Below are 27774 nucleotides of genomic sequence, written 5' to 3' on the forward strand. Positions count from 1 at the left end.
ATGGTGTTTTTCATTAGTGAGGAAAGGAGGTTTGTTTGGCTTTTTTTAATTACTGAAGCAATTCCATCTCAGTTTAAAAAACAAGGCTCAAAAAGCTGATGTGACATGCCAAAGATGTATGGAAATCCAGTCAAAAAAAAAGGCTCAGTCTCTTGGGATGTGGCCCAGTGATCTAGACACTAGATACTCCAAATACTGCTATTAATACTACTACATACTACTGTTTCTTTAACACATTACAGATTATTATGATGTTTTTTCTTCTTATCAAGAGTAAAGATAAGTAAGATAAGTTATGCATTAAATTTCTTGGTGGCAATCTGCAAGGTATTAATAATAATACTCATGCTCATATTCAAAGAAACTGATACAGAAAATAGAAAAACACATCTAATGTTTAGTGATCAAGACATTCCATACTGAAGAATGCATCTAAGGACATAGGAAAGACTGAGGAAATGCTGAAATAATTAGATTACTTTTACAAATGGGAGCTCCAAAATTGTTAATAAGCTTCTTCAGACAGCCAAATGTCTGCTCACAGAGGTTTTAGTTAAAGACAGGCTGTGCAACTACTGGGACAAACCTCCAGGTGGGACAAGGCTACCTGCTGATCCTCTGGGCACAACTCTGTCCAGCTGTGGGTCTGCCTGCCTCTCTGTGGTAGCCCTTGTGTTACGAGGGTGCCTCTTGCCCTAGATCTTTCCTTTCTCTATGTTATTCTCATTAGCATGGAAAACAGAGAAGGGAAGATATCTTCAGTGCTGGGATCAGCACAGAGGCACAAGGAGGGCACAGGAACCGTGACACCCAGTTGATGAGTGGAAGTCTGAGGGTGGGAGGATACAGCTGTCTCCTGGCCATCAAGGGGCCATTTGAGCCTTTTCCCAGCCACCGAGGGGCCCTTTGAGCCTTTTAACTCAGCAAAGTGATGGTTGTATGGCCCAGCTATCTCACTGCTGTCAAACTGTGCAAAACAGCAATGCTCAGCTGAAGAGAACATCTCCTCCTTGTCCTGCTCACAAAGAATGCTTAGGACCCTTTCACGTGTTAATTGTTTTACTGCCTCTCGCAATAAACAGTTAAATGTTTGTTTTTCTGTAGTTGAAAGGGACAAGAATGTAAAACTGAATCTAAGAGACACATGGGAAGATGCTCATCCCTGAGCAGAACTAGTACAGACAAAGCAGAACCAAAGTGTAATTTGCATCTTGCAGATGGGGGAACTGAGTCACAGAATAGTTCGGTGACACTAAGTTAGGTTACATCCATAAGCTTATCTAAACTAAGTCTGAGGTTTGCAACATATTAAAAGCATATCCAGCTTCTGAATCGCAGGTCTGAGTCGTTTGCTAATAGACATGCTGCTAGATGATTGCAGATATTTTTAAATGACAAAATAGGAAAGAAATAGGAATTAATTCTCATGGTTATTTACATTGCTGTTTCTGTTCAATGGAAACAACATCCCTTCTTCTTTCCTTTTCATAGCTGTTATCACGGATGTCTTTGACCAGCATGTTGTGTTTAGATATATGAAATATTGTAAGTCCAAAACCTTCGTTTGCAAGCCCAGGTCTGCAAATGGAAGACAATTTAACTGGGAAGTTAAAGTAGGATTGTGAGTAAAAAAGATTGTGAACTTCTAACTTTGCATTACTGTTTTATATAAAAATTAGGAGGGAAAATGGCATAAGAAACCAGATGGCAAAACCGACATGAATCAATAAAAACATTTTGAAAGATAGTACATTTTTATGTATGAAAATATTAAACCATGTTTATATGATAGAATAATCAAACTGAAGGGAAACCTTAATACTTGCAAATGTGTATATGCGATGCAGCTGCAGGGAGATAAAACCACTCTTGAGTGACTGGATATGCTTCTTCTGCTTTCCTCCATTTCTTTTAAGCCTTAATTAAAACCAGATGTTTCTTATTGCCTTTTTTTTGTTGTTTTCAGGCATGCACAAAGTGCTGTGCCAGCAGTAAACACCATCTCTGACTTTTTTTTAATGTGTCAACTGCATCTGGCTGAGTCAGAGTCACAAACCGGTAAAATTCCAGCAAAGCAATGCAAGCTTTCACTCCTGCTGTCATTCCTGTTGAGAGCGGGAAATTGGCATTGCTCTTTCTGGGATTGATGCACAGGAGCCATAAAAATCCAGCATGTGCCTGAGAACCTTGCCACTGGCAAATAACGCTGGAGGCAGACTGGAATGCTGTATACTATGAACACAACTGCCCCTCCCATACTCTTAGAGCGCTGGGAGTGATTTCTTGTGCTTAATTGCTATTCAGTTGTATAGAACTGCAGTCTGTTTTCTATTTCTTCTTTGTTCCCCTCAGGGACTCAAGGCTGGCAACTACAGCATGTAGAAGTAACCATTTCTGCTCCAATTTCATGCCCTTACTGTGGCATTGACCTCTTAGGTGCCATCTCTGGCAGAGTATTTTGTCAGTAAATGGCAGTGGTCTATATGTGAGAGCTTTCTTTCCAAACTGAATTGCAAAGTACTAATGCTGTAGTATTTGTAATGATGTTTTTCAACTACATTTTAAAATTATTTTCATTCTAAGAAGTGTATCAAATATAGAAATCCATGAACTGTAACAAATACCTAGCAAAGAGATAGAAATTACTGTTCCAAAAAGTCATCTGAGGACAAGGTATGACTTATTTGACAAATATTAGGCTTTTTACTCCCACATATTTTGAGCAGGCACATATTGTACCTAGAATAGATTACAAGGACAAATTTTCCAGCAGTTTTCCAGTTGTCTTTCTCCCTTTTAACAGATGTGCTGTTGTTGCACAGTCCTTGGGAGTCAGGCTTGCTTCAACTACTGTATATGCTAAAGGGCTTTTTGGATAAAAAACTCTTCTGTTTTCTTCCACTAATGTTTGTACCAGTAACTCCCACTCCAACTGTTGTAGTTCAGAAGAACTCAAACATGTAGCAGGAGGGCATTAAGGTACCAGATACACTGAAGTTTTCTAGTGCCTCAGTTTTAAGGGTGATTAACCCGTAGGATTTAAATTCCTTGCTGTCATATTTGCTCTTAGTTCAAGCTATGTTTAGTTACAAGGAAAAAAGTATTCATCTATAGAATACAGAACAAATATCACGGTTTCTAATGACAAGGCAGTACTGACCTTTCTTGAATTCAGGTGAAACTTGTTCAAATGTCTGAGTGGGTTATGAGAGTAACCTATATATCCCACCCCATCCTGTGCCATAAATGGTTATATTTTTTCCCCTGAAAACATGACAGACATCTTACATGAATAAATCAACTTTATTTAAATAAAATTACAGGTGCATCTTGTCTACTAAAAACTACCATAGTTTTTCAAAGGCTCCAACATTTAAAAATAATTTAAATTTTCTTGAGAGCAGCTACCTTTTTCTGAGTGGTGTTTGTAAACTTGTTAAACTTCCCTTCCCTCATTCGACTCAAACAATATCTGTTGCTAATGAAATGATGGAGGCTGTACCTTTTTCATTGTAATAGCTCCCACACTGTTCCTGGGAATCTCTTTTGAACATGGATTGAGAAGAATGGGTCGGGTGTCCTATGTAGCAAAAAACCCACCCTGAAATAGGGTGTTTCTTTCCTTTGAGGCACCATAAATACATCAGGCACAAAACCCCACTATGACACTCACTTTGCATGTACTCTAAGTATTATAAATTAAATTCACGAACCTACTGTTTCTTTGAGACTTCAATATCTGTTTTCCCTTGCATTTCTTCAAGTTTAATAATTCAATGCCACCTTCTCTAATGCAAAGACAAGAGAAAAACTCAAAAAAGTGGAGGAACCAGATCCTACAACTCTCATTCATCTACCACAGTCCAGCTCTGCATTCCCTTAAGAGCATGTGGAAATATTCGAATAACAGAAGAAACACCCATTTGCAGCACCAAACCTGACAAACTGGCACTATTTGAACAGAATTTGTTGTCCTGCACTAGCATGTGTCCGAAAAAAATCACAAAATAAAATTTTTTAGAAGGAGCTGTGAAGGAGAGAGGCTGTTTTCTGGCACGACCACCTTACCATGGCCACCTTACTGCTGATAGACATGTAAAATGGCCACCAGCATGCATCCCACGTCAGTCCTCTGGAAAACAGAGCTGTGCCACAAATTGCCCATGCCAGTCATTCAAAAGACATATTTAGAGTCAGAGTGAGGAGTGATGCTTTGAAAGTGTGCCCCTTAGGGGCAGTGTGCTTTTGTAGATCATTTTCTGATGTCTTTTACCATGTGCCAGTTATTTCTCTTTTCTTGAAGTTGGAGTGCATCCCAAGCGACATGGAACACTGGGACAAACACTCTGCTTTTCACTAGATTGAGACTCAGTTTTAATGGAGAAAATAAATGCAATTAAAACTAGTATTATTTTTTCATTCACTTGCTGCTGTGGATAGTTGGACATGAAGCTTATGTGAAAGGAACATCTACCTCCCCTTCCCCCTCAGCTCACTGTGCAGCACTGTGCAGACTGCCTGGCGACTACAGGGGTGACACAGGGAAAAGGATGCAAAAGCATCTTATCCTGCCCACAGATCAGCATTATCCACTCCTGAGTCACATTCTGGGTCACATGTCTGCTCTGAATCCTGCAGAAAACCACCAAATTGCACCAAAAGAAAGGAAATAACTTTGGGAAAGAAAGTTTCCTTCTGCCTGACTGGACATCTCTCAGCCTTTCTGGAAAAGAAGTTGCTCCAGAAGCCAAGGGAAGACAGAGTTACTTCCACTGCCTTACAAAGTCAAATGATAGCAAAAATACAGGACTGTCTAGGCATAAGAATGAACAACTGCAGTGGCTTTTGATCATCACACACCTCTTTGGTCCTCCTACTGATCTTGGTAGTGTGTCTGTAGGAGTGAACACATTACACATTCTTCAAGGAACCGTGAATGGGTTTGCAGCGAGAAGTTTTTTCTGTTTAACATAAAACCCCAAGCAGAGACATAAGGCAAATAGAAGATTCTGGGGGTCTTATCTTGTTCTACTGTTTTCCAGGTCTGCACAGTTATTTATGCACAGTTACTTGCAGGGCAATAAACATGCATATTTGAACACCCTAATTATGGAAACTTAAAAGTATGTTCAGTGGCAGCTGAAAAACATTTTGCTTAGCTTTTAATAAGGCAACATACAGACTTCATTGTGCCACCAAGTCAGTCTAATATTAGTTGGATTTTCTTTGAAGCATGTAATAAGCAAGGTACTAGTGCAACCACTGCAAATTGATACCAAGCTTACCCTTCAAAAATAAAGGTGTAACTGTGTAGATGTAGACATCATAGGGGAATGATAATTGCATAGCAAGTTGTAGTAATGAATGAATAAGATGGCAAAAAAATGTAAAAACGAGGTTATCAGCCTAACAGTTGAGCGGGTAAGGTAGTCAAGCCATATTCATACTAAATTTCATCTTCTGACTCATGATCTCGTTCACATGTTTTCAGTAAACCCATTTCCATGGATTGGGACCGTTTAACCTTTGAACGAACTGCCCTGGAAACAACAAAAAAAAAAAAGTTGTCAATAATAACACAAAGGCTCATCTGACCATTTTTACATGACAAAAACGTGTTTAACTTGCATCTCATTAGGGAGCTAGGATGATTGATTTATAAAGATTTGTAGTGGTCCACGGTGGAAGACATCCTAAAGAGTAAACAGTGACTTCAAGCAGAATCCGGGCAGAATTTAACCACAGGCCTTGGTTGTAGATACATTTATGCTGGTACTAGTGACTACTGTACAATGCAAGCATTTACATGGCATTCAAGGCCAGGTTGGATTGGACTTTGAGCAACCTGGTCTAGTGCAAGATGTTCCTGCCCATGGCAGGGGAGTTTGAACTAGATGATCTTTAAGGTCCCTTCCATCTCATTCTATGATTAGTAAGTGTTGTCTTTAATGATACCACCTGACTGTACTGCTGGTAAGAGCTTGTTCCTATGCACCTAAGAGCACCTTAAGCAAACCTCAGTGTGCTATCTAGAAAGTTCGGTGCTGTGCAGGCACAAGACCAGTAGCTGTGTTCACTCGGTAGAGTACTATAAAGCTGTGAGAAAGAGTGAGTCTGGCCAACCTACCTTTGGAGGGGAACTCTGCTCAGCATGACCAATCTCATCTGAGGCCACTGTTCCCAGCATCAGAAGGGATGTAGGATTGCTGCCACTTTCTCAACAACTGCCATTCTTTACACAGCAAACCAGTTACCCAGCCTTGACTGTCAGTGCCTGTCAGACTGAGGTCCAAAAAGAACTGGCACCTCAGTGCAAAGCAACTCTGCAAGACCTACATTTGGCCAAAGCATGACTAAATAGGGTTATTAGGATGGTAGGGGTAAAAGTAAGGGGTGAGAAGCATGTTTAGGACATGCAAAGGCTTGGTAAGGTCCTGTGGGCAGAAGGTGATCCCATTTTCTGATGACCTCATGGCAGAATCAGGCTCATTTTTACAGACAAATTAACACTGCAGTTGGGTGGCAAGGAAAAGGGCTAACTTTAGACATTAGGGGTTGAAACTGGCTAGTGAAAAGAAATCAGGATTCATATATAATAATCTTCAAAGTTAAGTCATGAAGCCTGCTGACTAAGCCATTTGAAATTAGTAGAGATGAGCACCGAGAGAAAAGATGCTGCAGGAAAAAGAAGTCTCTCCTACTTCTAACTTTATAAGCACTTACAAATGTGAAACACTGTTAGAGCTCATTTTATGTGAGAAGTATTATGCTGTCAGAGCATAGGAATGTTTTCCTCCTTTCTTCTGAAGCAATGATTCATGTGGTTTTCATTGATTAGTAATATCTATTTTTATTTTACCTTGCAAGACAATTAATTTCTGTGTAGAAACCTTTTGATTTGTCAGTAAAACTTTTCTAAAATAAAGCTCCTGCTAGACTACATAGACAGGTCACCAAAGTTTTAGTGTTTCAAGTAACTTACCAGCTGACAATTGTGTAATTCACTGCAAGTATAAGAAAAGCAAAGGCATAATGCCAGCAATAGCACATGGTCAAGAACATCATATTAGTATGATCTGTCTGATTCCACTCTGGGCTCCCATTTGGAGGATAAAGCACAAAGCCAATCTGTAATAAAATAAAAGATATTTAGCACATGTGATTTGATGTGTATCCTATGCCATATCACTCTTTATGCTACCCATCACAAGGCAGATATTTAATTTTCTTATAGTGCTGCTTATTTCTGTGTTTATTATTAAAACCAGTTTTTTAATCACTCTCAGTCACTCAGATGCAATGGATCACTTTACACAGTTCTGTGCAGAAATGCCTTTGAAGATGCAGAGCCAGTCCCAGAGACCCACTGCTCTTGCCCAGAAAATTAAAGACCCTGCCCAACGACCCACCCCTGCAGAAATCACAATTATGTACTGTAAGGAGAGGGGCTGGTGCTCAGCTATGTGTGCTCTGAACTGCAAGCACTTCACCAACCAGAAAATCTGCCCAGCCACTTGCACTGATTCAGTTCTTCTCAAAAGTATCTGGGAATGTGTTATGTGGTCGAGAAGATGAATAATGAATGAATAAATAAAGGCGAGCCACAAGTCTATTCCTTCTGGGCTATTCAGGGAAAAAGTCAGGTTTGAAATTACATAAAAATGGAGCTTCCTCATCCAAGACTATAAGTTCTTGTATTTCTGTGTGAAATACATAGCTGATTTTTTCATTCAGAGCTGGGAAAGATCGAATTCTGATTCGTGAATAAGATGGGGAAATTATTAATCCTATGGCTACACAGTGGTCTGCAGCACAAGCACCAGTCCTCTGTACTGCCTGATACTCTTCAAAGTCATCACTCAGCAGTTTAGTTGAGAATTTAGAAGCTAGGAAGAGGAGAGGAAGGAGGAGGGGAGTGGACTTTGCATTTCCATGAAGAGAATTCAATGAATGAGGGTGTTGATGATGCAGAAAGAAAGTCCCTTTACCTTTTACAAATATCCCATGCTGCAGCCAGTGTGTGGTTTTCAGTCACACAGATGGTTGAAGTCTGATGTGGGTGTGAAAAAAGCCACACTTAAATCTCTTGTATTTTTAGTTCTTCAATTTTTTTACTTTGAAACAAAACGCCCATTGTCTCTAGAGCTAAAGAAATAATCTGTTCTAAAATTAGACTAGGCAGACAACAAAGAATAAATGGTTGCATCTATTCCTCTTATGCAAAGCTTCTTAAATCACCAAAGAAAAGTTTACAAACAAGAAATAAAACAGCAAGTGCTGCAGTACCACATTCTTGAGTTCACTTATAGAAAAATACAACCTACTCAAAGGTCTGTCTTCTTGCCAGAGCAAGCATTCAAATATTTGATTTGGTGCTGAATGTCCAGTTCTCCTAAGGAACAGCAAACGTTTTTATTCATCATGTCTGGCCAGCATATAAAAAAGGGAAGCCAGTCTAGACATGCTGGAAAGAAAAACCGTTGGAGTGACCTCAGTTCTCCACTATAAGATGAAACACACATCAGCACTAGTGCTCCTATTTCTCTGTTACAAGAACATTGTTAAAAGAAAAAATTGTCTCAGCAATTCATTGAATCTCTCTCTTGTTCTTATAGCAAAGAAAGGGTCAATATGTATTAGTTGAATAGAATCACAAGGAAGTGTGGGCATGGAAGATACATTTTGAAGAGTCCTTTCAGGAGCCACATCCCTGAAATATCAAAGTTTTGGCTGTTGTTTTTTCTGCTCAGTTCCCAGAGCACCAGAAAAACAGGAGGCTTTCTATCCCCCAGTGTCTTAACGTGGGTCGGTAGCTTAAGTACCTTTTGAGCCAGGCAATGTCAACGAGGCCTTTGCCTCACCTGTTCAGTACTCCTGGGCATCTACTCACTGCTCCAGCAGCTGACAGTGGAGACTCTCTTTGTAAAGAACAGCATGTATTTCAATGCTCTAAAATCACTGCCTTTTGGCTGGCCAATCTGGAACAGGATGTTAAAGGGATCAGAGATAACTACATCATGTTAATGACTGTAGTGAGGGACTGCTCAAGAAAATCACTTTAGCTTTTTTATTGATTCAAATAAAAGGCACTAGAAGTAAAAGGGCTTCTTCTTCTTCTGTAAAATGGATATGAGAAATACTTTTATCTCTTTAAAGGAACATTAAGACTGCATTGTGTTATAAGTCTTTTGAGGTCTGTGTTTAAAAGGCAATATATATTACCTGTGAAACATCTGCAAAGGGTTAAATGACTAATTTTGGTGAGGAAGAAATTCCTAAGGCAGAAAAGTGACCTACCTGCCAGAACCAGCTGCCTTGTAATATGCAGAGGCTTGTACGGAGCATTTCTAGCACAATACTGCCACGGAAGAAAACTTCCAAAAATATGCAGGCAGCAGCTCCAAAGATAGCAAATAGCAGTAACTGATGAACATGAACATCCAGCATGGCTCTCCCGTGAAGATGGTAGCAGAAGAGAAAACCTGGAATAAATTGTGATCAGTTTAAGATCTTTTCTTCCCTTGTAATCTCCCTGCATCTGCTTTTAGAAAACAGTGAAACTTTGGCATCTCTTTTATGCCAGTATCACCTCCACTCACATTGCTTTAGCTAACAAGTTGTGCCCCATGCCAGTACACACACTGAAGCACGTGCCTGAGCTATCGAGCACTTACCTGAAACACGCTTTTACTGCTGTTTTCATAACATTTCTGTTACCGTCTGAGCCAGTTAGGAAAGCACAGATACACCTTTACAGTGTGGGATCATGATCTGGGCTGCAGTGCAGACAAACCCTCAGCAGTCTAAGGAGGGCCAAGACTGACCTATTTTGATCTCTTTTAAGTGTTTCAGGGAGTTATACACCCAGCTCCTGCAGGCTCATTCTCTAAGGTGGGTTTGAGATTCCCAGACCAAAGACCAATACCCATCCACAAGATTCATGCCCATCTCTGCAGGGAGAGGTAAACTGACCTTCAATAAAGACTGCTAAGGAAAGCATCATCCTGTCCATGGCTGCTGGCAGTGCATTGGTCCCATGTGCCACGATGTCAACCAACCCCGAAATGCCATAGAAGAGGTACATGGTGGCATGTTGCCAGTTCATCAAGTGATCCCAGTGCTTTTTCTCATAGTTATACAACTTCAGATGAGGTCCATCAGGAACAAACTGCTCAGCCACCATTCCTGTGCATGAAACAAGAAATACAACCATTTGTGCTGGTGCTTAAGATATAGACTGATGATAAGTCTTTATACAAACAATGTATCCTCAAACAGCATAATGCCACTAAATTTTGGGGTTAGTCTGGTTGTTCTGGGTGATTGCTATGTTTTGTTCCCTTCTACCCAGTTCAGCCATTCCCAATAAAATTTTAACATGTTGTCCCAATTCAGGTGAAAATGCACAGAGGCCTCAAAGATACTAATTTCATATTAATTTTCAGGAAAATAGGCAGTGGATGGAGGAGAGATGAAATAAGCTGCTTTGAGAAGGGAAAAACAACAGAGCAAGCTCAACAATATATTAAGCATCACATAATCTGGAGGAGAGAAAGTCAGAGGAAACCAGACTTCAGCTCTGCTCCTGATGGAACTATTTGCATCTCGCAGTTTCCAGCAGTGAAAATGAAAACAACTATTCTGTGCTGCTTTTTCTTCTTTTAAACAATTGCTATTGTAGAGGTCCTCTGGCTGAATTTTTCAGCTGCCTTTCCCAATGGTTCAAATATAACACATGCTAAAGTCTCCAAAATGAAGATTACCATATCAGTGCCCTGCCACATGCGGGATGACAGAGTTCAGACACTTAATTCAAAGGGGATTTTTTCTCTAAAGCCATAAAGGGAAACCCCTCCACCATGCACAGTTATTAAAGGTCCTGTGATAATGTACACTGAGTTAATATTTGAGTCACTGCTTCATTCTCTTTCTCCCTTACCTCGGCCCCTCGGTGTCTTGCTAACCAGCTGCAGTATTTCAGCAAGTGGAAAGCTGCTTTTAGATCCTTTATATGATCCGTGAAGTTTACAAAGGATGTAAAATTTGTTATGTTTTTAAAATATTAAAGCTAATTATATTGTTTATAAAGCATGAGTCAGCATTCTGCTGTATAGGTAGATATGCTGCAGAGCAAATGCAGAGCAAATGCAGTGTTTTTCCACCTTTATTTCAAGTTTTCCTAACATGGCAACAGCAGGTTTTACTCCTTCTGCTGGCTTTACTGTTTATCTTTGCCAAGTGTTCTTGTCCACATTTTTTATTAGAGGTGAAATTACCATATGCTAAATTAATAGTTTTTTGTTTCAGAGAGAAAATAAAACTACTAGATGAATGTTTTAGCTGCCCAACTACCTCTAGACACAGACTGGGAGATTTGTAGAAAAGATGTCCACACTCCCACCTCAAAATGAATGCTAGTATTTAGATTTTTATCATTTTTTAAGGCAAATAAAAATTTATATTGTAGACACAACATCCCTTCAGTGCTTATGTATCTTAACTGATTCAACTCTCAGAGGGGAAGGAAAAGCAAGAACAAGATTTTGTCACAGCCTGCACCTTGATTAGATACCAGGCAACTCTAAGCATCTAAAGAAGAGTAGATAAATAGAATATAAAAGTCTAAAAATACTTAAATATATTTTTCAACTTGACAGCCACAGGTGCTGAGCTCCCCAGGTCCCCTGTTGTTTAACTTACTTACTCTCTAAAAGTAAATTGCTAACATACAGCCTGCTGGAATGTGAAGAAGAACTAGGCACTTCCAGTCGGCTGCACAGCTCTTACAACCATCCCTGTGGGTTTGTACCCAGGCCTGGACAAAACAGAAGGAGAAACAGCTCCCCCACACACACACCACAACTCATTGCCACACTCCTGTAGCAATAAAATCTGGAGCTCCGTCTTTCTTTGTGAATGTTTTCACTTTTGAATGACATTAATGAAAAATCACCTGCTAATTTACATAATTTATCAATAACTCATTGGACACTGAGTCACCATCTGAGATGACTGGATTCAAAATAGAAAAGCCACACCCTCACAGTCTGGTGCTCCCAGTCTGCATGTGAGAGCCCCCTGCCTAAATATCTTACCTCCTTCCCTGAAGTAGTGAACAGCATATGAGCACTGAGATGGACCACCTGTGAAGCAGTCAGGAGGCCTTGAAGAAGCTCCATAAGAGCACCAGGGATGGAAACTATGCTAAAGACATAATTGTGTTATTAATAGCAGCAGCCCCACCACTCCGCAGCGGTTAAAGGACAAAATACCAAAACGCAATGAGATCTGTTTTATCAGAGAACAAAATTTAAAGCAAAAAGCGTTAGAAAGCACAACTTCTTTGTTGTCTGCCCTGAGTTCTCCTTACTTACCAATGAGGGCAAAGACGGCTTTGATGATGCCCTCAACAAACTCCAGGCGCTGAAATCCTGCCCTGGAGCCAAGGTAGCAAGCGTTCTTGTTTTTTCGACAGGCGTACTTCAGTGGATACTTCACGGACCACCATAAGCCAAAAAGAAGAAAAAAGCTTCCAGGGAGGGCATGCCCTTTGAAATTGCCCATGGTTTTCTGCTAGGCAACACCTGAAGGAGAAACAAATGCACACCAATTATGGGAATAGTAGGAGAATTCCATGGGTTATAATTTTAAAGTACCTCCTTGCATAGATCAAAAAAGTGTCACTGAATGAAGTACTCACACTTTATTTAAAAATAAATATGCGTACTTATCTTCCCTGGCTGTTCGAAACACCCAGCCAGCCAGTCTCCCCAGTTTCATAGCTTTGCAGAACAAGAGTCAGAGACCCAACTGCAGAGCAGCTGACCTGAAATGCAGAGCTGGCAGTCAGCAAGCTAAGGGTAGAAAAAGCCATAGCACACCATGTATTGCTGTTGAAGTTGTACTAGCAAAGGAGAGAACACGAATATTCACTGTTTGGTCCTTTCACCCTTAGAGAGGGTTTTATGGTTTTTTCCTCCACAAAGGGAAACCAAGACAATACCTGACTGAAGGAAAAATGAATTGTATACACTTCTGATTGGTATTTATTAACTAGTAAATTGTATTTTGTATTTCAATCTAGTTGTCTCGTTTTGATTTACAAACATCAAGTAATTACGAATATTTGGATAGGCAAATTATGTACCCACTACTGGATACATATTATTGAGTACATAAAGTGCACTGAATGGTAAGGTTATTAGTTGGTCAGGATTATCTGGTCCTTTAAAAAAAGTGCCATTAATAAAAACTAGTAATTCTGGTCCCCATCCCAACTTTTAGGATAGTTGAACAAATAATTTCTTAATTAAAATTATTAAAATAATTTATTAATTAAAATTAAAATGATTCTTCTAACATTAAATGGCAATTTTTCTTTAAGTTATTATAAAATATGTTGTTGTGCATCATGGCCCAAAGGGACACAAAATCTCTGCATGGGTAACAATCAAGAATAACCACTTTAGAAGGATTGCCTGTCTGTACTTCCTGTTATTACTGTTGCTGACCTAAAAATTTAAACGCCACACTGCACTGGAGACATCTGGTTAAGAATGGAACATGGAGGCTCTGGTATATTTTTCTTTTTCATAACTATTTCCTATGGTCAGCTCTGCATAAGAAGTTTTAAACTGTGGCTTGTGGGCCACGGAGTACTTGTGTCTGGTTCACGTAATGCTGTCTAGTCACGTAGCATGAGCCCTCCCCTATTTCTGGAGGCTAAATTCCACTGAAAGCATTAATTTTATTTTCATTTCTTTAGGAAGAGAAACTTTTCCACATGTCCAGGTCCTGGAGCTGCCATAAGACTATTTGAACTGCATGAGGAGAGGTGACCTATATAGCCACAAAGTAGAAGAAAAAAAAAACAAGGATAGCATGAGGCAGGCTGTGATTTAAACAGGAACGCTGAAGAGAGTCCTGTGCCCCCTGACTGTCCCCTCCTCTTCCAGAGTTGATCTCTCCCACTGTAAGGGCTTCAGAGGGGGAGAGGTGAGCTTTAAAAGTTTTCCCTGGATAAAACTCTGCTTAGCTAATTTCTAGCAAAGCATCGGACAAGTACACGTAAAGACAACCATGATACTGGTTGCCTCATTGATATTTCCAGTGTTGGCATCTGTGTATGGAAGCCTGGAAAGAGAGTGTGCCCTGAGCTCAGGAAAGCAGCACCTGCCAGTTGTGGGGCAGCCAAAGGGAGCATGAGGAACGTGTTTAAGAATGAAACATAAAGGACTCCCCTTTGGGATTTCTGCTGTATGATTTCTCCTGTCAAGAAGAAAAGCAAAGATGCTGTGCCCAGAGCTGCTGGGGGGGATTTTGGCTCACTGGGCATCCAGCCAACCCCTCAGGTCAGAGCAGCAGAGGCCATGAGGAGGAGCAAGTGGTGGCAGACCCAGTACACCCAGTGGTGGCAGCTCTCAGCATGGGGATCCCAGGAACCAGGGTGATGGTGATCACCCCCATCTCCACACACAAAATGCTGAATTAAGCTCTAAACCTCCCTGGGGTTGAGCAAATGTTAGTGGTGCTAAATCATCCTGCCTGTGAGCTGAGCATCTCTGATCCCAGCCCAGGGTGGGCTGGGCAGGGCAGGAGAAGGAGATGGCAGCCAAGGGTTGGCAGAGCCTTTCTCTGCCTCCTCTGCCTCCCCTACCACTCTTAAGTTCCTCTAAGCTGACACCTGTGTGTTTTATTTGCAGCTGAGGAAAGCACTGCTCACACTGTAGCAGCCTACAACAGAGTCGGGCTCTCAGTGGTGAGGTCGGGGGCTCAGACCCATAGGTTAGATTCAGCCCCTGCTATCTCAAAGAAGAGGTACTTCATTTTGAGACATCTTTAGTTCAAAGAGTCTGACCAGCTCACACATCACTGCCAGTACTCACTGCATCATTGTTTGCCTCAATAAAGGGCAGTACTAACAGTTTTAGATAGGGGACTAAACTTTGCTTTAACCTTTAAAATACTTCTTTTGCTTTTCAAATCTTAATTTCTGGTTCTTTTAAAATGTGCTGAAAGGCATTGCTGTCTTTTCAGACACATTGGTTTTTTCTCTTCTTTGAATGAAAGGAAGAGGGGAGGAGTGGAGAGTGGCCTTTCCTCACTACGTCTGATTTCACGAAACACGATTCATTAGAAAGATTTTATTATTCACCACAGGTACAGAGCACTCCAAATAGAACAATGTACCCTGTACCCCATATCAAAGCAAGATACTGGATTAAAAATGTAAATTAAACCTATGAAAAGCTTCCCTCTAGGAGAGTACAGCTGCAGTAAGAGTGAAATGAAAAACAGTGTGTTGATGTCATTTGTAGTGCATGGTATACAAAACTTCAAAAGTAATTCTCAGTCTGTAAATTCCCACCCGGGTTACCTAGACCTTTAATCAATGGAGGATTTTCCTGTACTAAATCTGGATAAACTATCAAGATACTCTTTTTAAACTATTTTTTGCCTTCCAAAATAAGGGAAAAGATGAAAAGGAACAGATCGATACAGCAACTACCATTGGTGCACGTCCAATATAAACAAAACAGAACCAGAAATGTTGATTTTTGCTATAAGCCATACAATCACATATCATTAGCTTTAGAAACTGTAAACTTCAGTTTGAGTTCATTGAAAGATGTTGGGGGTTATTTGTAGGATTTCTCTAGAAGGACACACATCAGATCTACCAGCCAGCTGTTGCGTCAGACCTTTGGAACGCTGCATCTCAACACAGTTGGTTTCAGAAAGGAGTTATACAACTTACACTTTAAATCCTTAATAAACTTGAAAACTTCATGACCGAGGTTGCCTCAAATCAATTATATTTCCCAATTCATGAATTTTCTCTTTTCAGGCCCAAGAGTTTATTTTGGTGAGCCTAGAAGTCACCCGCCACCACCCAGTTTTGATGTGACTGAGTTTTGCCTGCAAGTAAGCTGGGGGATATTGCATGATTTGGAGGCTTAGTATGACACTGAGAACATGGTCAAGCAGAAACACCTCAGCAGAAGGATCACTGTGGGATCAGGAGGTTAATCTGGGAGGTGGGAGGTAGAGGTGCAGTGGGAGGTGAAAGGAGAGGAGGACACTGAGAGACCAAAAAAATTCCCGAGGTTGCCCTACAGTTGGGTGCCATGAGGCTTGGCCCCAAAGCCATTCAGGCATACTAGGTGTCACATGCATCCCTGCAGCTGGTGACCTGGTTCCCCAACCTCAGCCCTGTCCAAATCCTGTTCCTAACCCTGCCAGTCAAAGCCGAGAGTACTGATGCATGCAGGCAGCTGGCATCACCTGGCCACAGCCCTCACATTGGATGGCAGAGTTTGGCTTTCCAGCCAAAGTACACAGACTCCTTGACTACTGCTGATGAAATCATCACTGTTACCTGCTGTGTTCACCCCCAGAATCCCTGCAGGCTTCTCCTGTCTCCACCCTCAAGTCTCACCACTCAGGACCCTTCCATCACTACTGACAAGTGGTCATTGGGTCGCAGCAGCCAGGGCATCAGCAAAGTTTGGACTCTGGCAAAGCAAATTTTGGAGTCTAGCTGGAGAAAGCTCCCCCTCTGCCAACCAGCAGGGCTGCAACTCCAGGGAGCATGCCCAGGAACCAGACAAGGCATTTGTTCCAGCCTGATTCAGGCTTTTCACAGAAAGTGAAACCCTGCTCTCAGGAGAGTGTGGGTCATGCCAGGAAAGGAGGCTGCTGTCAGAGTTCAAGGGCACCCATGGGCTTGAATTGCCCCAACCAGCCTCACCCAGGACCCCTTCCTGGAACCTCTGCTTAGGGGCCCATGGTCACACGGAAACTGGAGACAAAGTAATTAGGCACAATTATGGCAATAAACTCAATTGTTGAGGTAGTTTATAAATTTTAAGTACTAGTCAATGTTTCTGCAGCTGATTGGAATAAAGAGCAAGAATATTTTACAGCTACCTGTGAATGTGAGATGGTTTTTTTCATGTGTGAAAACTCCAAGTGTAGTTTTTCTTGCAATAATCACAGACAGCTCTGCGTGATTCAGGCTTTCCCAGTGATTTGAAAGATGCATGGTATTGCAAAAGTGTTTTTACACCCGAATTTGCCAAGCCAATACAGGCTGCTGACAATTGCAAACAAATTCCTGATGTAGCTGTAATGCTTTGTTTACCTGGGATATTCATCAGTCTGTTCAGGCTACTCCTTGAGGTCAGAAGGTAACATGGGATTCCACAGGCAAAAAGGAAATGAGCAGAGGCAGTTTCCAAGTGAGTATTCGAGAAAAGGTGTGCATTTTCGTGGCTCTTAAGAGCTGCCTTTTTAGCCTGAAAATTACCTCACACCATCAGAACCATGAAAGGCTGGCAAGAAATAGGCTTAGATGGTTGATTTAAACATCTTCTGACTTTTTCAGGAGGGATGTTTCATAATATTTGCCAGTTTGATTCCCGATCTCTTAAGACCACTCTTGTGCAGACTAAGGCAAGACTTGCGAGTGGTATGGAGAAACTAGATATACGACCTGGTTACTCAGAAGGCTTCTCAATTGCTTCTGGAAGAACTAGATTAATTTCCCTTTTATCCCTTTTTCCCTTTAAACCCCTTCCCAGGGGTTTAGGCAGCACAACCTGTAAGGGATGAGGACACAAGCTGATCCAGAACTTGCCCTGCAGCAGGCAGCTTCCTTTCCCTGCACATTTTCCTGCTACAGGAGTATGCCAGGCAATTTCCTGTGTCTATCAAGCCCTGGAGGATGTTACCCAGGACTATCAAACTGAAATGTGGATCTTTTTCCAGAAATGACACAAGTTATGAAGCCACAAATTCACTCTGCTGCAGAACCATCTAACAACAAAAGTTAAACCCAAAGATTAAACATTAGCTATTTTTTCTTCCATATGCTAGATTAGGAAACAGTGATTGGGAGTTTATAATACGTGATATGAAAGGTTTATTTATCCATATCAGCCACAGGAATGGATGGTGATATCAGTGAGAATGATGCACCCAGATAAGAGCAGGAAAAATATCTGTAGGCATTTTCTAATCAGTGCACAAGCTGTGATCATACAGCTTGTACCAAAAAATGAAAACCAGCAAAGCTGAAATGCATCTAAGACAAAGAAAGTCACAGACAAGCTTAATTCAGTACCAAAGTTTCCTACTTGCAGTTAAATACCTATTCAAGAGACAAGTGACTTTTATCCTGCAGCAGTTATATTGTAAACATCACAGACAGCCATGGGGATCTGAAAGACTCTCTGCTGTACCTCCTTTGTTCACTAAATGCAGTACTGATTTCATATCATAACTAAAAGCATTTCAGCAATTACAGCCCCGTGTTTACAGATGAGATCACTGCTCTAGGGTTAAGGAAATACTCAGCTGGCACCTGTAGCTCCTTTAGAATTAAAGTGGAACTAAGTATTGTGTATACTAATGAAAGCAGGACACAAGACTTCTTGAAATGCTAAAAAATAACAGTACAGCCTTGATATTTTTGGCTTAAGGATGCGGGAGATAAAGATTTTCAGTCAAAAAAAAAATGTCATGAATAGGTGTCTCTGAAGCCTGTAAGAGAAGAATTCAACCCCTGATAGAATCTTCAGGCCTAGAAGACAGGGATGAAAACCAAAAATCCCAAAGAGGTAATGACCAGAAAGCCATTTGTTGCCCTTATAAAGGGTAGACTCCAAGACACAATCTCTCACAGTGACAAGTGTGGGCCCACAGCTTGAACTACTCTATTTTTTTCAGTGTCTTGCATCTGTCAGAGACTCTTCCTTCCCAGATACTTGTCCTTGTCAGCCTTCTGAGTGCTCCTCACTATGTTTTTCATCTCTCATGACCCTCAGTTTTCTGGCTTTCTTCCCCATTCTCTGTGCATCTGCTCATTCTGTTCTGCTCCCATAGCTGAGCAGGCTATCTCTAGGGGTTATCCAGGGACAAAAACACTACATAATAATCTTACCATTGGCTCTTGATATCTGAGCAGCTGCTAGTCTGTGGATATGAAATTTTTGGTCTCCAGGACTGCCAAGTTGGAGTATTTTATTCAGATCACCACAAGTTCAAAAAACATAGACACACAAAATATAAATCTTGTAATTGCACGGGATACATAAAAGATTCATTTTTTCCCATGAAAGTTTCATAGTTTCTTTATTGGCCATAAACCCTGGTATTTCCTAGCACTGCCTGAAATAAAGGATAAAATAGTATGGGTATGTGAGTAAACTATTGCAGGTATGAGAGTGCTACCTCCTGTGGGAGTATGTTTGGCTTCAGCCAACACAGTCATTTCCCTGCCCACAGTGCAGTGCCTCCTGTGGAGTGACCTTCCACCTGTCCCCCATTCCGAGGACCAGTTTCCCTCCCCACAGAGGGTCACTGCAGTCCAAAAGAGGTGCTACTGATGCAGGGCTCCTCTCAACCTAATAGACTCGAACAAGTCTTAAATTGTGTGTGGCAGTGGCAGAGCACTGCTGGACAGACATCATGAGGAAGGACGTGCTGTGACATTCCACTGCAGTGCTGTGGGAGCTCTTCACTAACATCTGAGACTGTCTCCCCTTTCCAGTCCAACGAGCATTGGGCTTAGCTGAAGCTCTTAGTGCTTTCTGATTTTAACCTAAATTGTGCCAGCTGGTTAAATTCCTATACCTGCTCTCTTTCTAAAGACAATTTCTTTTGTCACAGAATCACAAAATCATGAAACCACAGAATGGTTAGGGTTGAAAGAGACCTCTGGAGGTCATCTAGTCTAAGCCCCCTGATAAAGCAGGTTCCCCTAGAGCATGTTACACAGGATCATGTCCAGGTAGGTTTTGAATACCTCCAGAGAAGGGGACACCACAACCTCTTTGGGCAGCCTGTTCCTGTCCCCTGCCACCTGCACAGTAAAGAAATTTTCCTCACATTCAGATGGAACTTCCTGTGTTTCATTTCGTGTCCATTGTCCCTTGTCCTGTTGCTGGGCAGCACTGAAAAGAGTCTGGCCTCATCCTCTTGACACTGGCCCTTAAGATATTTGTACATATCGATGGGATCACTTTTCAGTTATCTCTTCTCCAGGCTATACAGGCCCAACTCCCTCAGCTTTCCCTCATAAGAGATGCTTCAGTCTACTAATCTTCACTGTAGCCCTCTGCTGGACCCTCTTCAGTAGTTCCTTGCCTTTCTTAATCTGTAGAGCCCAGAACTGGACACAGCACTGCAGATGTGGTCTCACCAGGGCAGAGTAGTGAGGGAGGATCACTTATCATCTTTAAAACAGTCAGTCACTTCAACGAACAACCTCTGCAGAACCCTAGGTATTCCTGAAGTTCCATGGTAAAGCACAGGTCACACTGCCATTAGGAAGACTGCTCCATGGATACACCACAAACCCCACTTTTATAGGGTGTAATCCCTGGCTCCTCTTTGTCATTCCAGTTGTGTTCACTTACATGTTCTCTGCTTCCTAGCAGAGGAAAGTCTTCCTAGACTCGGAAAATGCCAAGAGAGCAAAAGTTTGATATATCAACTGATGATTTAGACATCAAAGCCCTGCTCTGGAGAGGAAATGAAATAAAACATGGTTTGGTTTCTGTCGGCGTCCCTTTTATAGACCTCCTCCTACAGCATTTTAACAATACAATTGAGGTTTCAGTGGAATGATTGCATAAGACAGCAAAGCTGACAGGACCACTAGACTATGGAAAATATTTGTAATAAATCCTAATGACCACTTAGGCTGTGAAAGATCCTACATTTGACACCTACAGAGCTCTTTACAGACTGTAAGAAGTTGCTGCAATTGCTATTTATGTTTCCAAATCAATTGCTATTTATGTTTCCAAATACTTCTTGAAGACAAGAAGATGGCAACCAAGAAAAAAGAGGGGAAGTCTACTGAGAAAACTTAATGTTTGGGTGGTCTTAAATGGTGTTTTTCACCAGCAAGGAAGCCAGATATAAAAGAAACACATGATTAACGCTGTGCTTAGAGCAGGATAGGTCTTCAGGAATAAAGGACAAGGCTTGCCAACCTCAATATAATTTATAATTCTTTGGTTTCATAGGTTGTTCTCCTAATGTAAGTGCCAGTGACTGTGGAGAAAAGGCATTAAGATTTCTCTTCATTATGTACCAGATATCACAGCGACTGAAGCCTTTGAATGAGAAACTGGAATATTACAGAGAAGATTCTTGTTTTAAAGAATCACCAAACACTAACAAAATAAGGTAAGCAGAAGTGTCAGACTGTGCTGTGCATATTACTAAGCTTTCATCTTAAGGACCATCTCAAGTCAACAAAAATGGGAAGGGAGCTCATCTCAACAAACACAAGAGCATTAATAAGTCTTTGATGCTGTTCATAGGAAGGACTCATTTTTCTTACTGAAAAATTACAAATAGGCTCCATTAGCCAATGTGACACACATAACAGCTCATACTTGGGCAACAAGCAGATGACACTTGAAAGACCTGAACTTCCCTTCTCCTGTCCCCTGCAAGAGAGAAGACTGGAAACCAGGGGCATATGTGTCCCGAATATTTCTTGTAGTGGGACTCTGTGCTGCATTTTGCTGTCTCCTTCTGCTGAGATCCAGCCACTTGTACTTGAACCTCTGCTTTCTGAAGTTATTCCATGAACTGATTCATAACCTTCAACCATCCTGTCTGTCTGTGGAGTACAGTTAAGTAGTATGAGTCTCAGGGCAAACAAAGTGACTGAAAATAAACGTTTAAATCTCATGAATTTGGATGCTCTAACAAATTATATGAGTGCTTGGGGCTTGCAACATTGTGCTGTGACAAGAAGAAAAAAATATAAAAAGCTTTCTTGTCAGTAATTTCCACAAAACCATGCAACAGAGTAGGTGCAATTTGCACCTAAAACTTTACCTTGGCCAACTTGCTCTCGCACCTTGAAGTTTTTCTGCAGCCTTTTCTATCAAGATCAGGGTGCCTGACATTACTGCCCAAGGGTGACCAAACACACTGCCTCTACCAACTATAGGTTGAGGGAAACACATTATCTACAGCAGAAAGCCGTGTGGATCAGAAAAAAAAAATAAAAAGAGAAACATTAATGAATAAATGGAAGCATTGGCAAGGCAATCTGTAACACTGATACTAGCTGGGAGAAATGGCTGGCTGACTTAGCCCAGCCAGAAGAAACAAAATGCATCCAAGAAAGAGGTATAGCTCCTTTTCATGGGATCACCTCATACTATGCTGGAATCAGCTCCTGCTAATACAACACTAGCAGAAGCTGGAGTCTTCCATGATGCAAGGCTACAGCAGCAGCAGCTTCAGTTCCTGCAACCCCTCCGACAACATAATTAACAGAGGGAGCAAGACTAATGCTATGGACTAAGAGCTTTGAAATTCAATCAGACCAGCAGATGCAGCAAGGGGCTGTATCCCCTCCCAAAACCACTGGTGTTACAGACACTACACCGTGTATCTTAGAAATGTCTCAAGTGCAAGGTCGTGTGGAGTAGAAGTTTTAGGAATTTTTGCTTGGATAGCATTAAAATATTGCAGCAGGCCTAATTTAGGCACAAATGGACTGGAAGAGGCAATACTCTTCTCTTTACTTCCTGGAGCAAAAAGCAGTGCCCCAACCAAAGGTCTGGCTCATGCTGCATGATAGGACTGGACAGCCACAGTAGAGTGGCACCCCGCTTAAAACTAAGATATTTCAAAACCAGTGTTGAATTATTTGTAATTCCTGAGTTTAGGAGCTTAAAAGAGATGATTAAAACTACTACTACTGCCAACTTCAAGTTGCATGGGCATCTTTGGTCACATCTAAGAAATAGAGCAAGAGTCAGCTGACAGGAGTTTTGACACTGAGAAATCTTGGTTCATGTATGTCTTCAGACTGAAAACAAGGGGCCCATTTTTGTGCTGCTGCACTGGCCATTTGTAGTACTGACTAAAATGATCTTTCCAAGGCGGATTTGTGTGCAAGAAAAGAGTAAAGAGCAGTTTGCCTAAACACAGGCATAATTATTCTAGCCACTCCTCAAGGTTCATTTGAGTTTTCTTCTCCAGCAGTTAGTTCTACCCACACTCTCCACAACTGAGAGAAATCTGTTTGGTTTGCCCAGCTCCATTTGTAAAGAGAAAAATACAGGAAAAGCCACGTAAGCATCATAGGCAACCCTGAAAAGCAGCAAAAGACATCTGAGCAAAATTCTGAAAGGTAATGCCAGAGTTCATGACAAATTTGCATCTAAAATGGATATTTGATACATTCCTTTTACAAAGTAGTTACAGTGACTTACGGTACAACATATGCCATAATCTAAAGAGGTCTACAGAAACAGCAATATAAGGTGATGCAAACAGTGTTGTATATACAGGAGAAATCACAAGTCCTAAATATGTAAATGAGTAGTAATTTTCAAGTACTCAGGTTTAAAATGGAAGAAGCATAAATACTTTGGTCTTAAGTACTTCAGTTCCTAAACTCTTCAGAAAGTCCCTTATCAAAAAGATGATTTTTTTTTATACCATATCAAGTCTTAAGTGTTATTAGGAGAGTAAAATATGATTTATTGCTGGAAAATTGAAACAAAATGGAAAATATGAGGGGATGGAAAGTGTTTTTCTGAGGGTTATTCTGTTTTGAAATAGAATAAAGAGGCCAAGATAATCTTAGGGTTTCTCTCATACAGTAAGTAGTCATGGTTACATTTAAATTCTCTTGATTTTGCCTGGAAATTCGAGTTTGGATATACATCTCCATTTGAGACACCCAAGAGGAAGGGAGAGAAAAAAAAAATCACGCAAGAAACTTAAAACTAAACCGAACACTTCATCTCCCCTTTGTTCAACGATACAGAACCTCGGCTGCAAAACCTCCTGCTCATGGGGTAAAATACTCCGGATGCCTGCAAGGGCCACGCTCGCATTTTAACACCAGCAGCCCTCGCGAAAGCGATTGCTGATTGAAAAGTCCCGTCCGCGCTCTTTACCTCAGGAGTGCCCCCCGCGGACCGAGTTAAGGCAAACATCGAGTAGTTGTCCTGTCACCGGGGAACAGTCGACACCCCCAGCCCTGCCCCGCCGCCGCCCGTCCTGCCTTGCCCCTGGCCCTTCCCGCAGCCGGGGACACGGAGCGCCGGGCTGCCCTTACCTGTGCCGCCCCAGCAGCCCCTTCCTCCGCTTTCCCGCGCCCTCTCCTCCCTGGGGTTTCGCTGCCGGCCCGGGCAGCCCCTCGGCGCCGGGACCCTCCAGCTGCGGCCGCCGGGAGATGCGCCGCGGCCGCTCCAGATGTTTGCGGCGCGACCGCCCAGATGTTCCCCTGGCGGCCCCGCGGGGGGCGGGCGGTTTCCTCCCCGCCTGGCCGGGAAGGACCCAGAGCAGAGCCAAAGAAAAGGGGCTCGGGAAGAGCGAGGCTTCCGCGGGATCCTGCGCTGCCCACCCCCCCCATCATACCCCGCTTTCCAGGAAAAGCGGCCGGGAGCGGGTAGGGCTGACGCGGGGCTGGCCGGGGGCAGTGGCTCCCGCTAGCCCAGGCAGGAGAGGAAACGTAGGAGAAGTAGGAAAAGTAGAGAGACTTTCTGACATACAAACCCTCCTTTGATCCCTTCATAAAACAGGGGCCTTTTTTTATTTACACACACACACAGTTTTCTCCACGAAAATGAGCACCCATGGCTCTAGTTCCTGTAATTTGGCAGGAATGTATGGCACAGCCCTGAATCCAAAAGAAGAATGTCTAAAAATAAAATTTAAAGGATGAAAACACGGTTTTATTTGCAAATGTCATCCTGCAGTATACGGTGTTAACAGACATTACTGGATCATTCACAACGTAACAAAAGGCATCTTACTCTGCAACGCCTCCACTACAACAGCCAGCAGACAACACCAATGAAAGCCTCAAATATGGAAAAATCCTCCTTTGAGGTATTTGCCAGGAAGTTGTGATAATCGGGATTTGAAGCTCTGTTTAAAGTATACCAGAAGCCCCCTGACCCTTTCCACCCGTCAGCATCAAGGTCTTGTGTTGCCAACCTCCCTTGTGATTGTAGGAATAGCCAAGCCAAAGTGCAGCTCTCCCCACTAGCCAGTCATAACTTGGACTGAATTCTGAGCCATCCCCTTCAAGTCCCCTAATTTAAGATTTCTGCTTTTGATGACCCAAAAGCTTTCTTTCTTTGGGAAACTTGTGGATGAAATCAACTCCATGTAAAGATCACAACTTTTTCACTCTCACCTTCTCACACAGCTCCATCCATGGCTGCTCTTTAGTATAAAGTGACACGTTCACTATCAGATAAACAACACTCCAGCAAATACCCCTCAGCCTCTGGCAAGCAGATGCCTTTGCAGGTTGGGTGATGTAATGAGTACAGAGAAAAAGGCAATTAGTATTTTCCAGAAGGACCACCTCTCTGTAAACATTGTTTCAGAAACCCAGTCTCTATGGCAGCTGCTCCCCTTTCCCGGTCTTGAGTGACTTGCATTTTTTTTTTTCAATGGCAGACTGCATCTCACATCAAGACATTAATTCCTACATAATGGATATCCTTCTCTTGCAGAAGAGTTTTCAGCTAGACTGAGCTAAATCACTAAGTGATACTGACAATTGTAATTACCTCTATTTACCACTGGTTTGATACGTTTATCTTGGCAGTGGAGACAATCGCTTCCTGGGATTTCTCATTTCCACCCACACTTAAGATGGCTTAAAAGTCATTCTAAGTAACAATCGGTGTTGCCAATGTAAAAAACTCCAATTAGAATCCCCAAAACCCTGCAGGGATTCTGCACTTCCGTGAGGACTATTGCAGTGTGCATTAAAGTAACCACAGAGAACTGTGTGCATAGAATATTCTATAAAACTACTAGGGACTACAGAAATAACAAAGCATCTTTAGCAGTTCTTTACCTAAGATCAACAAGAGTCCAAGACTACCACCACATTCAGTCAAGTTCAGACGTTCCTTCATTTTCATCTTCCTCTTTTTACCTTGTTCCAAAGTTAGTTAGGAAATTCACCACACCTCTTCCAAATTTAGGATACATGCTTGACACATGGGCGGGCAATTGAGCCCTTCACTAGCTGGAGGAACAGAGCATCCAAATAAAGCATTTGTTTGATTTTTCACTGCTGATATTGAGCATTGCACATGAAGCAAGGCATTAAAATATCTTTTCATGGCTAAGCCTAAATGCTGTGAGATGAATCTGCAGGTAGTGCTTGAACTGCTTTCCCCAGGAGTTACCTGAATTAAAGATTACATTGTCAAATGTCTGTAGCTCCAAGCCCCATGGGTCTATTACATTGCATTTAGTTCTTTTACTTCGTTAGTGATCAGAGATACCAGACACTGATAGCAACATCTTTGTACTTTGCCATTTGCTAATAGTCACACATCTTTGCCTTGAAAGGAAGATTTGAGGAACCACAGTCCAGTGAACCTGACCTCTGTGTCTGAGAAGATCAGACAGCATATTCCCCTGAAAGATATGCTCAGGCACACAGAAGATGAGGAGCTGATCTGAGGCAGCCAGCCTGGCTTCATTAAGGGCAAATTGGTCCTGACCTGCCTGGGGGCCTTCTATGATGGAGTGATGACAATGGTCGATAAGGGGAGACTGACAGATGTCAGCTATCTAGACTTCTGTAATGCCTTCAGTAAGGTCTCTCTCTCTCTCTCTCACACACACACACACACACACACGCACACACGCACACGACATCCTTATCTCCAAATTGGAGAGACATGGATTTGGTGGATAGATAAATTCAGTGGATAAGGAATTGGCTGGATGGACACAGCCAGTGACTTGTAGTCAATGGCTCTACAACCAGGTGGAGGCTGGTGACAAGTGGTGACCCTCAGGGCTCTGTCTTGGGACCAGTGCTCTTCAATATCTTCATCAATGACTCAGTGAGATGGAACACACTCTCAGCAAGTTTGCAGAGGACACAAAGCTGAGCAGTGCAGTTGAGACACCTGAAGAACAGGATGTCATCCAGAGGGACCTGGACAAGCTTGAGAAGTGGGCCCACAAGAACTTTATGAGGTTCTTATTTGAAAAAAGGCCAAGCACAAGGTGTTACACCTGAGTCAGAGCAATCCCAAACATGAGTACAGACTGGGAGAAGTCATTGAGAGCAGCCCCGTGGAGAAGGACTTGGGTGTTTTCATCAATGAAAAGCTGGACATGAGCCAATAGTGTTTGCTTGCAGCCCAGAAAACCAAACACACCTCCTGGGCTGCATCAAAAGAGGGGTGAGCAGCAGGTCAAGGGAGGTGACTCTCCCCCTCTACTCTGCCCTCGTGAGACCTCACCTGGAGTACTACATCCAGGTCTGGGGTTCTCAGCACAGGAAAGATGTGGACCTGTTAGAGAGAGTCCAGAGGAGTGCCATGAAGATGATCTGAAGAAAGGAGAACTTCTCCTATGAAGACAGACTGTGAGAGCTGGGGTTGTTCAGCCTGGAGAAGAGAAGGCTCTGGGGAGACCTTATAGCATCTTCCAGTACCTAAAGTGGGCTTAGAAAAAGGAGGGAAAGGGACTTTTTATACAGGCAGATAGTGACAGGGCGAAGGCCAATGGCTTTAAACTGAAAGAGGGCAGGTTTAGATTAGGTTTCAGGAATAAATTCTTTACTCAAAGGGTGATGGAACACTGGAACAGGTTACCCAGAGAGGTTGTGAATGCAACAGCCCTGGAAGTGTTCAAGGCCAAGTTTGATGGGGTACTGAGCAACCTGATCTAGTGAGTGACATCCCTGCCCATGGCAAGGAGGTTGGAACTAGATGACTTTTGAGGTCCCTTCCAACC

The 27774-nt window shown here is 42.1% G+C and overlaps 1 protein-coding gene across 2 annotated transcripts; it reads right to left on the reverse strand.

Annotated features, from left to right (window-relative positions):
* Positions 1-3306: 3306 nt before the first annotated feature.
* TMEM45A (transmembrane protein 45A) lies at positions 3307-24204 on the reverse strand. Of its 2 annotated transcripts, XR_003529290.1 has the most exons (7): positions 24107-24204; positions 12375-12584; positions 9973-10185; positions 9298-9482; positions 7989-8050; positions 6983-7128; positions 5427-5540 (listed from the first exon to the last, which is right to left on the reverse strand). XR_003529290.1 is itself a non-coding variant. In XM_027653349.1 (6 exons), the coding sequence occupies exons 2-6, from the start codon at positions 12562-12564 to the stop codon at positions 5447-5449; spliced, it is 828 nt and encodes a 275-aa protein (XP_027509150.1). In that variant the 5' UTR covers positions 12565-12584; positions 24107-24204; the 3' UTR covers positions 3307-5446. The 2 variants fall into 2 exon arrangements, 1 of the variants encoding a protein (XP_027509150.1); XM_027653349.1 differs by lacking the exon at positions 7989-8050 and having other exon boundaries at positions 3307-5540.
* Between the last annotated feature and the right edge of the window lie 3570 nt (positions 24205-27774).

This window comes from Corapipo altera, unplaced genomic scaffold (genome assembly GCF_003945725.1).
Source record: "Corapipo altera isolate COAL_440 unplaced genomic scaffold, ASM394572v1 61, whole genome shotgun sequence".
Taxonomy (NCBI): Eukaryota; Metazoa; Chordata; class Aves; order Passeriformes; family Pipridae; genus Corapipo; species Corapipo altera.

Excerpts from the sequence above, each read along its gene's own strand:
- TMEM45A (XM_027653349.1), bottom strand. The coding sequence starts at position 12,564 with ATGGGCAATTTCAAAGGGCATGCCCTCCCTGGAAGCTTTTTTCTTCTT. Across the intron at positions 7,129-9,297 it reads AAGGCAGCTGGTTCTGGCAG|ATTGGCTTTGTGCTTTATCC; the intron begins GTAGGTCACTTT and ends ATTTTATTACAG. Across the intron at positions 5,541-6,982 it reads AATTACACAATTGTCAGCTG|GGCAGTTCGTTCAAAGGTTA; the intron begins GTAAGTTACTTG and ends TGTTGTTTCCAG.